This window comes from Eucalyptus grandis, chromosome 10 (genome assembly GCF_016545825.1).
Source record: "Eucalyptus grandis isolate ANBG69807.140 chromosome 10, ASM1654582v1, whole genome shotgun sequence".
NCBI classification, from domain to species: domain Eukaryota; kingdom Viridiplantae; phylum Streptophyta; class Magnoliopsida; order Myrtales; family Myrtaceae; genus Eucalyptus; species Eucalyptus grandis.
In genome coordinates, this window is record NC_052621.1 from 25645040 (window position 1) to 25660285 (window position 15246).

General features: G+C 39.7%; 3 protein-coding genes across 3 annotated transcripts; all 3 read left to right on the forward strand.

The window, feature by feature from the left end:
* The first annotated feature begins 2972 nt into the window (after positions 1-2972).
* Positions 2973-3824, forward strand: LOC104422427 (17.5 kDa class I heat shock protein). Its single transcript, XM_010034751.3, is given in 2 exon segments — positions 2973-3180; positions 3183-3824. Coding segments are annotated over 2 exon segments (486 nt in total). The 5' UTR covers positions 2973-3087; the 3' UTR covers positions 3576-3824.
* A 4480-nt stretch (positions 3825-8304) lies between these two features.
* LOC120289203 (18.1 kDa class I heat shock protein-like) lies at positions 8305-9100 on the forward strand. The gene has a single exon (XM_039303861.1). The coding sequence runs from the start codon at positions 8420-8422 to the stop codon at positions 8906-8908; it is 489 nt and encodes a 162-aa protein (XP_039159795.1). The 5' UTR covers positions 8305-8419; the 3' UTR covers positions 8909-9100.
* A 5196-nt stretch (positions 9101-14296) lies between these two features.
* Positions 14297-15058, forward strand: LOC104431598 (18.1 kDa class I heat shock protein-like). Its single transcript, XM_010044205.3, has one exon. The coding sequence runs from the start codon at positions 14402-14404 to the stop codon at positions 14888-14890; it is 489 nt and encodes a 162-aa protein (XP_010042507.1). The 5' UTR covers positions 14297-14401; the 3' UTR covers positions 14891-15058.
* The last annotated feature ends 188 nt before the right edge of the window (positions 15059-15246 follow it).

Consider the following 15246-nt stretch of genomic DNA (forward strand, 5'->3'; position numbering starts at 1 on the left):
CGCCTTTCGCTTCCCCATTCAGCACCGAATTACGGCCTTGTCCCAAGGGACTTAATTTAGTTCTTTTTTGGGATGGTTAATTCATTCTCTTGGAAGAATTCCTGTGAAGTGCAAGTGTTGTACTCGCAGGTTGTGATCATTTGTTTTTTTTTTTTTTTTCAATTGGGTTTGGGGGTACCTGCAAATTGCATCGAGAGAAGCTGACAACTTTCGGGATGAAACGAGGCTTAGAACCATGATTCTCCTTTTGAGCTCAGCGCGAGCTGCAGGGTTTCTTATGCTGCATTGTATTGGGTTTGTCAGATAACATGACTAGATATCCCAACAAGTTTTTTATTTCCGCTTGATCGTCATCAAATCAGAGATAACAAGATCAGATATCCTTTCCTGATGCTTAGCTCGATTTCGTCTTTGAAAGCTCCGGGTTTCATCCTCATCTCTTCCCCATCAACCATGAGTCTCCTCACCGCTTGCTCCATCTCTCTCTGGTTTAGATCACCCTCCAACTCCAATCCCACCATTCAAACGTGGCACGAGTACCTTGCCTTCGCATTCTGGTCCCTACGGTTGGTGTTTCGTTGGGACTCCTTACGAAATAATTTCCAAGGAACTAGTTCCATCTGCAAAAGGTCCAAAAGCCTCCCGAGTTACGTGTGCTAAAACTTGCACCTCATGAGCCCATCTCGTAACACGGCCAATTTTTGTTGGCTTTTTTGGACCCTTGCGCTAACAGCTCGATCCACTCTGAGCCTCTGACTGAGCGAGGTCGGACCAGCCGGAAGAATGCCACTCTTTGCCAGCCCCCAAGCCGTTTCCGCAAACTCTCCCTGATCTATTTTGAAGCCAAGCTTTCCTAAGCTCACAAGTATAACTGAATTATGTGCTTGCTTATCAAGCCACAAGAGGCAACTGGTTTCTTCCCTCTATTATACTGGTTGGCAAAGCCGGAGCAACTTTGTGCAGCGAGCCTGGCGAAAAAAATGGCGCTCGTTATTGTCTATGGAGTTGGTCCGGTAACTGTTTCTCCAGGCAGTCCACTGTTCCAGAAAATGCCTGAAGATGCTCTGTTGTTAATCAGGATGGCTGCTAACTTCATCATGGGTTCTAAATCGCCTGGTGATACAAGTCCATGCATCTCGTGGGATAAGCGCCTGGAATAGTCTCAATCGATGTTGGACCTAAAGAGTCAAGGTGCTGCAGCTTAGCATGTATTGGTTCTACGACTTCATAGTCTGATAGAAAACATAAAAGCTTGTCCAAGATTTGAATATTCCAGCAAGTCAAAAGAGAGATGCAACTTTTATTCGAATTTGATACACTGTAGACTGCTTTCTTCCTTCCTAGTTGGATTGCTCGACATGAATACGAGAGAATATGATCTTATATGCAGTTTCAGCACGTGTGGTACTGTTGACTTCAATTACATGCCTCCTCTGTCCTCTGACTAAAGGAAGAGGTAATGACTGGTTTAGACGGTGGGGCAACGGCTATTGGAGCGTTTTACCTTCTGGAAACTGAGTTGCCCTAAAGACCTGGTATGCTTACCTTTTCTTTGCAGCAAGAGCATTTTACGAAAACACAGAGAGCCCCGTTAAAGTACTGCTTAATGAGTAGTAGACGATGAAAATTGCAAGCCAAACTCAAAATATGTCTACATGGACGAATGATGCAAGCTGTTGAGCGCAATTCCTATTTGAGTCACGCTGATTAATTGACTCTCTTTAGATTGGCCAAGCAGTTTCTTTAAATCTTGAAGAGACCCTCGCAATGCTTTGGGATAGCAAACATAATCAAGTCAGGAGCCTTTCCAGTTTAGTATAGTACGACCAAAGAGAGCGCATTCTTAACATCCAATCAGTACTGTGTGATTGTTACTCTTGATTTCTAGTGAAATTCCTATCAAGCTCCATCACTGAGGTAAAGAAGAGTTTACTGCAAGTATCGTTATCTTAGAGTTTGTCGTGTATGTTGATATCTGAGGGTTAAAGATACCTTTTCAAGGAAAATAACTTTTCTTTTTGGAGCCAAGGGGGTTCAGAGAAAACCAGCAGAGTGCCATACTACAAGAGCGCAAAGCAATGCTAGGAAGTTCTATATGATGAGCTGCCGCAAAGCAAAGTACATCAATTCAATCTTTTCTGGTTAACGGATTTTGTTGACTAATCATCGATCGGTTGATATGATATGATTGACGTTACGTGGATAATTTTAATAATATTTTAATTTTTTTGGATTTGAATTTTATTTAATATTTCCTTTTCTTTTTCTCATTTTTTTTCTTCTTCTCATTCCTCTAGTCGGTCATTGGACCTTTGGCAATTGGCCATCAGCAAGGCTCGAGCCCTCACTAGAGGTTGTGAGGGCGATCGACAAGTGGCCAGAGAAGACAGTTGGTGAGGTTGAGGAGGAAGGAGGGGCAGAAAGAAAAAAGGAGAAAAAAGGAAAGGAAAAAGAAAAAGCGAAGGAAAAAGAAAAAGAAAAAGAAAAGAAAAAATAAAGAATATTAAAATATTATTAAAAGTTGTCAACGTCAACGTCGATCATATTATTTTCGATGCTTAGTCAGCAAAATCCGGTCAAAATTAACTGGAAATTATCGAATTGACACAAAATGAAAATATTTAGGACTAAATTGGTATTTTTAAAATGTTTAAAATAAAATTAGCATAAATGTAAAATGTTTAGGATTTCTTGGACACTTTTCCCCAATAAACTTGATTTATATTCATGATTTAGGATTCATTGAATGTAATTGGACAAAATCTTATTTAATCAAGAATAGAGGAAATTAAGGGCGATTACAAAATATAAATAGAAATCGTCATTGTCGTAATGTGACGGACCAGGTGTTTCCAGATGGACCTACGGGATTCGCCATTTCACTTGAACGTTCGTCCGTCCGTCCGTTCGAGCGGGACTGGAAAGACCGCGAAGGTACTAGAATGATCCTCTCTTTCCTATTTAACTCCACGACTTGTCTTCTAAGCTCCATCGTCGAACGGTAGCAATTCTCATCATCTTCCTTAAGCATTCCATCGAACACTTTCTCCGCTCGGTCTCGCATTTTCACCGGTAAACCCAACAACCATGTCGCTCATCCCAAGCTGGTTCGGCGGCCGCCGCAGCAACGTCTTCGACCCTTTCTCCCTCGACCTCTGGGACCCCTTCAAGGACTTCCTTTTCCTTCCTCCTCCCTCTCCGCCTCTAATTTCCCTCAAACTGTCCGGGAAAATACTGCTTTTGTGAACACGAGGATCGACTGGAGGGAGACCCCGGAGGCCCACGTTTTCAAGGCAGATCTCCCCGGGCTCAAGAAGGAGGAAGTCAAGGTGGAGATCGAGGACGATCGAGTGCTCCAGATAAGCGGCGAGAGGAACGCGGAGAAGGAAGACAAGAACGACACGTGGCACCGGGTGGAGAGGAGCAGCGGGAAGTTCATGAGGAGGTTCAGGCTGCCGGAGAACGCGAGGATGGATCAGGTGAAGGCGTCGATGGAGAACGGGGTGCTCACCGTCAGTGTTCCCAAGGTGGAGGAGAAGAAGCCTGAGGTCAAGGCCATCGAGATCTCCGGTTGAGAGTCGGTGAATCTATGGTCCTCGTTGCGACTTGTGCTATATATAGAGCAAGTATGCTGTGTTATGTGTGGGTTGGGAGGCTCGGTCCCATGGTGTCTGATATAGCGATATGTCGTCCCATAATGACTCTTTACTTGTAATGAAATTCGAAGTTACTATTTCCTAACTTCTGTTTGAGGTGATGTTGGTTCCTCAAAAGTCTTTTGATTGTGGTTTGTTCGTGGGACGTTCCTTATTTTGATTTACATACTGCTTCCGGGAGTTCAATTAGTTTAATTATTTTTGGATGATTAATTCAATTTCTGGGAAGGATACCTCCAAAGTGCAGGATGTACTCTGCACATTGTGATCGTTTTTTCAGTTGGGTTTGGAGGTACCTGCAATATGGAGAAGATGATAAGTTTGGGATGAAAACAAGCTAGAAACCACATTACTCCTTTGGACTCAGTGTAAGGTTTGGGGTTCCTTCTGCTGCAATGTATCAAATTTGTCAGGTAACAGGACAAAATATTTGATGTGGCCTTTAATTGTTGTTCCATCATCATCAGGTCAGAGAGAAATTATCAGATTCACTGGTTCCTATATTGAGGCGTGCGAAGTATCGCCTTTTCCGATGCTCATGTTGATTTGGTCTTTGAAAGCCGCGGCTCTCAGCCTTATCTCTGTCCCTTCCTTGCCAACCGTCAGCCTTCTCACAGCTTGCTCCATCTGTTTCTGATCTAGACCACACTCTTAACTCCAATCCCACCATCCGAATGTGGCGCGAGTACCTCACCTTAGCATTCTGGTCTCTGAAGCACGGTGGGCATATCGTTGGGACTCCTTCGGAAATGATTTCCAAGGTCGAATTCCATCTGCAATAGGTCCAAAAACTTCCCGTGGCACGATGTGCTAAAACTTACTCCTACAAAGCCCATCTCGCAACACAGCCAGTTTCTTCGTTGGCTTCTTCGTACCCGTCTGGTAATAGCTCGATTCACTCTTAGCCTCTGTCTGAGCTAGGCCGGACTAGCCACAAGAACGTTGCTGTTCACCAACCCCCAAGCCAATTCTGCAAACTTTCCCTGATTCATTGAAGCCAAGCTTCCTAAGCTCACATAAATAACTCAGGTAAATTTGTATGTAGATTTAAAAAAGTCTATTTATGACTTTAAGTAAGCTTTTAGATAATAGTATTTAAAGTTTCATAGTGTTGTCAGATATAAAGTAGATTGGTGTATATGCTATATACATTTGCGAGTAATGCCATTAGATTACTGCATGCACGAGACAAAGTGGATGTTATCAAAAAATTTTAATATGAAAGACCTTGGTGAGTTATCTTTTGTTCTTGGCATAAAGGTTTATATGGATCGTTCTCGCTATTTATTGGGTTTGTCTTAGAGGGCATATGTTGATCGTATTTTAGAAAGATTTAATATGCATCATTGCAATCCAGGTTGATAAATTGAGTCTTTTATAATATTATAATTCAGATTTTGAGAAAGCTCAAATGAATGATGTACCTTATGTTAGTGTACTTGAAAGTGTCATGTATGTTCAAGTTTGCATTAGACCAGATATTATTTTTGCGACAGGACTTCTAAGTATATACAAATGAAATCTAGAATGTGATCACTAAATTGTTGTCAAGAACATTTTAAGGTATTTAAAGAGGACAATATATTAAATGCTAATTTATAGACATGTTTTGGACTTACAGCTAATAGGGTATTCGGATGCAAATTTTGATGGTTGTCAAAATAATATGAAATCGATAACAAAATACATATTTATGTTAGCAGGAGGTGCATAAATCTATATATTCTTTTACAACGCAAGTAGAATTTGTAGCATGCTTTTCAGCTGCTACTCAGGCTATTTGGCTCCAGAATCTTATTAGGGAATTAACTATTTTTTATTTTGTGGATATGCCTATATAGTTATATTATAACAATAACTCTATAGTGTTGTTTATTAATAACAATAGAAGTCTCAAGAATTCTAAGCACGTGGAGGTCAAGTTTATGACTATAAAGGAGTCAGTACGGAATAGTGACGTTACAGTAGATCATATTCCTACAGATGATATGATTGTAGATCCATTAACTAAAGGCCTATGCCATTGTGTGTTTAAGTGGCATGTTATTAGCATGAGCTTATGAGCATTTTGGGATGCTGTTATTTAATGAGAGTTGTTTTTATTTTTCTTTTAATAAAGTTTATATTTGTGTTTGTTACAATTAGTAGCGTTTTGATATAGATCAACGTTTACATTCAATAAAATATTTTTAAATGAATTGTTATTATGTTGAATATATATTGATAAAAGTCTCAATGTATTGATATAAACCTTAAGTGAATGTTAAGGGCATTCGGTTATTAGCCTTGAGCATATGTTTTATTACACATAAAGAAATATTAACTATAACGACAAGGCATACGTAGGTTCACTAGAATCATAAAAATATTTTCTAATGGCATAGGTTTTTGTGACACTTAAGGTAAGAGAATGATGATTGACAAATGAGATTTCTCTCTATGAGAGATGTTATCCATTTACCACACTACTATATTAAATTCATATCAATAAAGTTGAAAGCACTCGTGACCATGAAAGATTTTGTGTGTATACATGTAGTTCCTATCATGATTTGGTGTTTGAGACTTTATAGGATATGATTGACTATTGAGAATTATCTATAAACCAATGTACGTACATGCAATACAATTTCAATTAATATAACTCAAGTGAAAGAATATAAAGTTTTCCTAATGTGGGTTACATTAATTAATATTGTAATTTACCGTTTTACGGCGTTGGTCTAAAGTGAGATAGAAAGTTTCTTAATTAATTTAATATGGAGATGGTTAGTGTGGGTCAAGTTGAACTTGACCCGTAACGAGATGGCCTAGTTGGAAACACTATAAATATAAATAGTGTTTAAGTTTCTCATCTAACCCTAATTTTCATTATTATCATCACAAATGAGCATTTACCTAATGCAAAAGGGTGAAGGGGGCCATTTCAATTAGCCAATGATATAGAGCACAATAGAGGTGAAGGACTTGTGCTTGAATCATCGCTTTTTTGCTTTCGCATCAAGAATGATGAATTTCAAAATAAGTGCGTTAATCTTTATACTTGATTATATGTGTTCTTGTTCTAGTTATGGAGATCATGGGTTATGCGTTTTAGCATCTAACATCCCTCTCTGAAGTCTAGATCTAAATCTGGGTCGCCCGTCTAATGCTTCGTCGAGGGTTGCTAGGGGCAGTCGAGGATCTAGAAGAGCACGTCTAGGTCACTGAGGTCTAGGTTGGCATGGGTCTAGGTTGCTAGTCTAATGCTCCACTGAATGTTGCGTAAGGTTTGTTGACGATGGCTAAGGTTGTCTGATGGTTTGGTTTTGCTTGCTTGGGTTGATGATAGTGTGTTTAGGTCGCCTATCTGATGCTCTACCAAGGGTCATCAAGGGTGGCCGAGGGTCTCCAAGGATCTGGGTTGACGATCGTGTAGTCTAGGTCGTCAAGGTCATGCGACCCTCAGGGTCTCCTAGCTTAGGCTACCCAAGGTTGCTTCACCTCAGTGTCACCTTGCATGACCTCTTCAACGATTCAATTGTTGCTGGCATTCAATTTGCTTCCCAAGTTTGCTCCCAAGATGAGATATCTCTACTCTCTAGTAGTTATATACTTTATTTTTTTTCGTTCTTTTTTCTACCTTCAAAGTTACATTGCAAAAATATCATGAAAGTCACTTAACCAAACAATATTTACTTTGAGTCAAAGATTCATGGGGCAATGACTTTGCATTCTCTCAAAACTCTCCCAAACACGCATTCTAAGTTGAAGTGATTGGTTTCAAGGTGGGTAGATTTTAGACTTAAAATCTGAAATCTAATCTATTAGAACCGATTCCCAGTTTTTGGAACCTAAAACCTATCTCGTATGTCTTGGAACCTGTCATTCTTTTATTCCTTTTTTTTAGGTTCACTTTTTATAGCAAAATGATACAAGTAATAAAATGGTTCAAAGTAAAAGATGACTGAGGGTGAAGGAGCAAAGGTGAGTTAGGAACGGGCAAGGGTGAGCTGTGAGTGAGTGAGGAGGAGGGTGAGTAGCTAGCAAGTGAGAGAGAATTGTGAAATGTTTGCGTAAGGGTGAAGAGAATAGAAAAAGAGAGAGAGAGAAAAAAATATGTTAAGAGAAAATTGGGGTTTCTAAACTTTACCAAACTTGTACCAAATTTGATCCGATGACATATGGTTCTTCTTAAGTCAAAAAAAAAATTGCAAACAAGATTGGTTCCAATTGAAATTCAAACAAGATCCGGTTCTCGAATAGAACCGGCCCGACAGTAGAGCCCTACTAACAAACCCTAGTATCATAAAAACCCTGGTGTCGTAACGTCATTGGCCCAGTATCTACCTGGTATGAGATGATTATATTTTTTTAGCAAGAGGAACTCCTTGAATCACATCTTTTGATTAGTGGCAAATAAACTTGATTTATATTCATGATTTAGGATCCATCGAATTTAATTGGACAAAATCTTATTTAATCAAGAATAGAGGAAATTAAGGGCGATCGCAAAATAGAAATAGAATTCGTCATCATCGTAATGTGACGGACCAAGTGTTTCCAGATGGACCTACGGGATTCGCCATTTCTCTCGAACTTCGTCCACCGACACTCAGAAAGACCACGAAGGTACGAGAATGATCCTCTCTTTCCTATTTAACTCCCAACTTGTCTTCCAGGCTCCATCGTCAAACGGTAGCAATTCTCATCGTCTATCTCAAGCATTCTATCGAACACTTTCTCCGCTCAGTCTCGCATTTTCACCGGTAAACCCAACAACCATGTCGCTCATCCCAAGCTGGTTCGGCGGCTGCCGCAGCAATGTCTTGGACCCTTTCTCCCTCGACCTCTGGGACCCCTTCAAGGACTTCCCTTTCCCTTCCTCCTCCCTTTCCGCCTCTAATTTCCCTCAAACCATCCGAGAAAATACTGCTTTCGTGAACACGAGGATCGACTGGAAGGATACCCCGGAAGCCCACGTGTTTAAGGCGGATCTCCCCGGGCTCAAGAAGGAGGAAGTCAAGGTGGAGATGGAGGACGATCGGGTGCTCCAGATAAGCGGCGAGAGGAACGTGGAGAAGGAGGACAAGAACGACACCTGGCACCGGGTGGAGAGGAGCAGCGGGAAGTTCATGAGGAGGTTCAGGCTGCCGGAGAACGCGAGGATGGATCAGGTGAAGGCCTCGATGGAGAATGGGGTGCTCACCATCACTGTTCCCAAGGTGGAGGAGAAGAAGCCTGAGGTCAAGGCCATCGAGATCTCCGGTTGAGAGTCGGTGAATCTATGGTCCGCGTTGCGACTTGTGTCTATATAGAGAGCAAGTATGCTGTGTTATGTGTCGGTTGGGAGGCTTGGTCCCATGGTGTCTGATATAGCGATATGTTGTCCTACAATGACTCTTTACTTGTAATGAAATTCGAAGTTACTATTTCCTAACTGCTGTGTGAGGTGATATTGGTTCCTCAAAAGTTTTTTGATTGTGTTTTGTTCGTGGGACGTTCCTTATTTTTATTTGCACACTGCTTCTGGGAGTTCAATTAGTTTCATTACTTTTGGATGATTATTTCAATTTCTGGGAAGATTTCTCCAAAGTGGAGGGGACGTACTTTGCATGTTGTGATCGTTTTTTAAGTTGGGTTTGGAGGTACCTGCAATATGGAGAAGCTGATGAGTTTGGGATGAAAACAAGCTAGAAACCACATTGCTCCTTTGGACTCAGTGCAAGGTTTGGGGTTCCTTCTGCTGCATTGTATCAAATTTGTCAGGTAACAGGATAAAATATTTGATGTGGCCTTCAATTTCTGTTCCATCATCATCAGATCAGAGAGAAATGATCAGATTCATTGGTTCCTATATTGAGGCGTGCGAAGTATCGCCTTTTCCGATGCTCATGTTGATTTGGTCTTTTAAAAGTCGCGGCTCTCAGCCTCATCTCTGTCCCTTCCTCGCCAACCGTCAGCCTTCTCACAGCTTGCTCCATCTCTTTCTGGTCTAGACCACACTCTAACTCCAATCCCACCATCCGAACGTGGCGCGAGTACCTCACCTTAGCATTCTGGTCCCTGAAGCACGATGGGCTTATCATTGGGACTCCGGAAATTATTTCCAAGGTCGAATTCCATCTGCAATAAGTCCAAAAGCTTCCTGTGGCACGTTGTGCTAAAACTTCCTCTTGCAGAGCCCATCGTGCAACACGGCCAGTTTCCTCGTTGGCTTCTTCAAACCCTTCTGGCAATAGCTCGATCCACTCTGAGCCTCTGTCTGAGTCAGGCCGGATCAGCCACAAGAACGCTGCTGTTCGCCAACCCCCAAGCCAATTCTACAAGCTTTCCCTGATTCATTGAAGCCAAGCTTCCTAAGCTCACATAAATAACTTAGGTAAATTTGTATGTAGATTAAAAAAAGTCTATTTATGACTTTAAGCAAGTTTCTAGATAATGGTATTTAAAGTTTCATAATGTTGTCAGATATAAAGTAGATTAGTGTATATACCGTATATATTTTTCTTGTACTTTATGTAGATGATATGTTACTTACGAGTAATAATATTAGATTACTGCATGCATGAGACAAAGTGGATGTTATCAAAAAAATTTAACGTGAAAGACTTGTCTTTTGTTCTTGGCATTGAGGTCTATATGGATTGTTCTCGTTGTTAATTGGGTTTGTCTTAGAGGACATATGTTGATCGTATTTTAGAAAGATTCAATATGCAGCATTGCAATCCAGGGTGATAAATTGAGTCTTTTACAATATCCTAATTCAGATTTTGAAAAAGCTCAAATGAATGATGTATCTTATGCTAGTGTGCTTGGAAATATTATGTATGTTCAAGTTTGCATTAAACGAGATATTACTTTTGCGATAGGATTTCTAGGCAGATATTAGTCAAATCTAGGATGTGATCACTAGGTCGTTGCCAAGAATATTTTAAGGTACTTAAATAGGACAATAAATTATATGCTGATTTATAGACATGTTTCGAATTTACAGCTAATAGGGTATTCGGATGCAGATTTTGCTGGTTGTCAAGATGATATGAAATCGGTGACAAAATACATATTTATGTTGGCAGGAGATGTAGAAATCTATATATTCTTCTATCATGCAAGCAGAGTTTATAGCATGTTTTTCAGCTGTTACTCAAGCTATTTAGCTCCAGAACCTTATTAGGGAGTTAACTGTTTTTTATTTTGTAGATAGGCCTATATAGTTATATTGTAACAATAACTCTGCATTGTTGTTTATTAATAATAATAGAAGTCTTAAGAAGTCTAAACACATGAAGGTCAAGTTTATGACGATAAAGGAATCGGTACAGAATGGTGATGTTGCAGTAGATCATATTCCTACAGATGATATGATTGTAAATCCATTAACTAAAGGCCTATGCTCTTGTGTGTTTGAGCGGTATGTCATTAGCATGGGTTTATGAGCATTTTTGGATGCTGTTATTTAGTGAGAGCTGTTTTTATTTTTCTTTTAATAAAGTTTATATTTGTGTTTGTTACATTTAGTAGCGTTTTGATATATACCAACGTTTACATTCAATAAAATATTTTTAAATGAATTGATATTATGTTTAATATATATTGATAAAAGTCTCAATGTATTGTATAAACTTTAAGTGAATGTTAAGGGCATCCAGTTATTAGCCTTGAGCATATGTTTTATTACACATAAAGAAATATTAATTGTAAAGATAAGGCATATGTGGGTTCACTAAAACCATAAAAATATTTTTTAATGGCATAGGTTTTTGTGACACTTAAGGTAAGAGAATGATGATTGACAAATAGGATCTCTTTATTAGAGATGTTATCCATTTACCACACTACCATATTAAATCTATATCAATAAAGTTGAAAGTACTCGTGACCATGAAAGGTTTTGTGTGTATACATGCAGTTCCTATCATGATTTGGTGTTTGAGACTTTATAGGATGTGATTGATTATTAAGAATTATTTCTAAACCAATGTGCGCACATACAATACAATTTCAATTAATATAACTCAAGTGGAAGAAGATAAAAGTTTTCATAATGTGGGTTACATTAATTAATATTATAATTTACCGTTTTACGAGATTGGTCTAAAGTGAGATATAAAGTTTATTAATTAATCTAATATGGGGTTGGTTAGTGTGGGTCAAGTTGAACTTGACCTGTAATGAGATGGTTTAGTTGGAACACTATAAATAGTGCTAAAATCTTTTCTCTAACCATAATTTTTATAATTATCCTCATAAATGAGCATTTACCTAACACAAAAGGGTGAGGGAGCCGTCTTTTTGAGTCAATGATATAAAGGGTAATAGAGGAGAATGACTTGTACTTGAATCATTGCTTTTTTGCTTTCGCATCAAGAGTGATGAATTCCAAAACAAGTGCGTTAATATTTCTACTTGATTATATGTGTTCTTGTTCTAGTTATGGAGATCATAGGTTACACATTTTAGCGTCTAACATCCCTCTCTAAAGTCTAGATCTAAATCTGGGTTGCCCGTCTAATGCTCCATCGAGGGTTGCTAGGGGCGGTCGAGGATCTAGAAGAGCATGTCTAAGGTCTAGGTTGGCATGGGTCTAGGTTGCTAGTCTAATGCTCCACTGAATGTTGCGCAAGGTTTGTTGATGATGGCTAAGGCTGTCTGATGGTTTGGGTCAATGATTGTGTGTTTAGATCGCCTATCTGATGCTCTACCGAGGGTCGTCAAGGGTGGCCAAGGATCTCCAAGGATCTGGGTTGATGATCAAGTAGTCTGGGTCGTCAAGGTCATGCAACCCTCAGGGTCTTCTAGCTTAGGCTACCTGAGGTTGCTTCACCCTATGTAGCATGGATACTCTCAAGAAGCCTTTGTGTCGTGTCCGACACTCCGACACGTTCCGACACGCTCCGATACGCAGTTAACGAGTGTTGAAAAATCCGACACGTGGTCAACTCTCTCCGACACGCGAATCCAGAATTTCGACATGTGATTTCGACACGCACGGGGTCAATTTTAAAAATTTCTAATACTTGAGGGGTCAAAATATAAATATACATAAAAGAAGTAATAAAAGAAGTAATAAAATTGCTATAAATATACACACACGGGGTCAATATTTTTTTTTTCAGTTTTGTTTTTTTAGAATTGTTTTATTTTTTTAAAAGTCTTTTACTATGAAGAAGTAATAAAAAATGCTATATATGATAAATAAATAAATTTAAAAATATCATTTCAGCATTTTTCTTTAAACAATGTTTTTTTCTCTAAGTTTTGTGTATTATTGTAACAAATTAAAATAATGAATGATATTATTTAATATTTTTCGTGTAAATTAATTCTAAGCTATTATTATTATTATTATTTATTGATGTATTTATATATAAAAATATATTTGATATATAACGTGTTGGAACGTGTCGAAATTCTCTATTTTTAAGAAATATCGTGTCGGCGTGTCATGTCATGTCGTGTCGAATGTCTCATGTCCGTGTTGGTGCTACATAGGCTTCACCTCGGTGTTACCTTGCATGACCTCTTTGACAATTCAATTGCTGCTGGCATTCAATTTGCCTTCCAAGTTTGCTCCCAAGATGAGATATCTCTACTCTTCAGTAGTTATATACTTTATTTTTTTTTTCCTTCTTTTTTCTACCTTCAAAGTTACATTGCAAAAATATCATGAAAGTCACTTAACCAAACAATATTTACTTTGAGTCAAAGATTTATGGGGCAATGACTTTGCATTCTCTCAAAACTCTCCCAAACACGCATTCTAAGTTAAAAGTGATTGGTTTTAAGGTGGGTAGATTTTAGACCTAGAATCTGAAATCTAATCTATTAGAACCGATTCCAGTTTTTGGAACCTAAAACCTATCTCGTATGTCTTGGAACCTGTCATTCTTTTGTTCCTTTTTTTAGGTTCACTTTTTATAGCAAAATGATATAAGTAATAAAATGGTTCAAAGTAAAAGATGACTGAGGGTGAAGGAGCAAAGGTGAGTTAGGAACGAGCGAGGGTGAGCCGTGAGTAAGCGAGGAGGAGGGTGAGTGCCAGCAAGCAAGAGAGAATTGCGAAATGTTTGAGTAAGGTTGAAGAGAACAAAAAAAAGAGAGAGAGAGAAAAATATGTTAAGAGAAAAACTGGGGTTTCTAAACTTTATGAAACTTGTACCAAATTTGATCCGATGACATATGGTTCTTCAGTCGAAATTGCAAACAAGATTGGTTCCAACGACCGACGATCTGGTTCTCGAATAGAACCGGCCCGACAGCAGAGCCCTACTAACAAACCCGAGTGTCGCAAAAATCCTAGTGTCGTAACGTCATCGGCTTAGTATTTGCCTAGTATGAGATGATTATATTTTTTTAGCAAGAGGAACTCCTTGAATCGCATCTTTTAATTAGTGGCAAATAAACTTCATTTATATTCATGATTTAGGATCCATCGATTTTAATTGGACAAAATCTTATTTAATCAAGAATAGAGGAAATTAAGGGCGATAGCAAAATAGAAATAGAATTCGTCATCATCGTAATGTGACGGACAAGTGTTTCCAGATGGACCTACGGGATTCGCCATTTCTCTCGAACGTTCGTCCACCGACACTCAGAAAGACCGCGAAGGTACGAGAATGATTCTCTCTTTCCTATTTAACTCCCACCTTGTCTTCCAGGCTCCATCGTCAAACGGTAGCAATTCTCATCATCTATCTCAAGCATTCTATCGAACACTTTCTCCGCTCAGTCTCGCATTTTCACCGGTAAACCCAACAACCATGTCGCTCATCCCAAGCTGGTTCGGCGGCCGCCGCAGCAACGTCTTCGACCCTTTCTCCCTCGACCTCTGGGACCCCTTCAAGGACTTCCCTTTCCCTTCCTCCTCCCTTTCCGCCTCTAATTTCCCTCAAACCATCCGAGAAAATACTGCTTTCGTGAACACGAGGATCGACTGGAAGGAGACCCCGGAAGCCCACGTGTTCAAGGCGGATCTCCCCGGGCTCAAGAAGGAGGAGGTCAAGGTGCAGATCGAGGACGATCGGGTGCTCCAGATAAGCGGCGAGAGGAACGTGGAGAAGGAGGACAAGAACGACACGTGGCACCGGGTGGAGAGGAGCAGCGGGAAATTCATGAGGAGGTTCAGGTTGCCCGAGAACGCGAGGATGGATCAGGTGAAGGCGTCGATGGAGAACGGGGTGCTCACCGTCAGTGTTCCCAAGGTGGAGGAGAAGAAGCCTGAGGTCAAGGCCATCGAGATCTCCAGTTGAGGGTCGGTGAATCTATGGTCCTCGTTGCGACTTGTGTCTATATATAGAGCAAATATGCTGTGTTATGTGTGGATTGGGAGGGCTCGGTCCCATGGTCTCTGATATGGCGATATGTTGTCCGACGATGACTCTTTACTTGTAATAAAATTCTAAGTTACTATTTCCTAACTTCTGTTTGAGGTGATATTGGTTCCTCAAAAGTCTTTTGATTGTGTTTTGTTCGTGGGACGCTGCTTATTTTGATTTCCATACTGCTTCCGGGACTTCAATTAGTTTCATTATGTTTGGATGATTAATTCAATTTCTGGGAAGGATCCCTCCAAAGTAGAAGGGACGTACTTTGCACGTTGTGATCG

Excerpts from the sequence above, each read along its gene's own strand:
- LOC120289203 (XM_039303861.1), top strand. The coding sequence starts at position 8,420 with ATGTCGCTCATCCCAAGCTGGTTCGGCGGCTGCCGCAGCAATGTCTTG.
- LOC104431598 (XM_010044205.3), top strand. The coding sequence starts at position 14,402 with ATGTCGCTCATCCCAAGCTGGTTCGGCGGCCGCCGCAGCAACGTCTTC.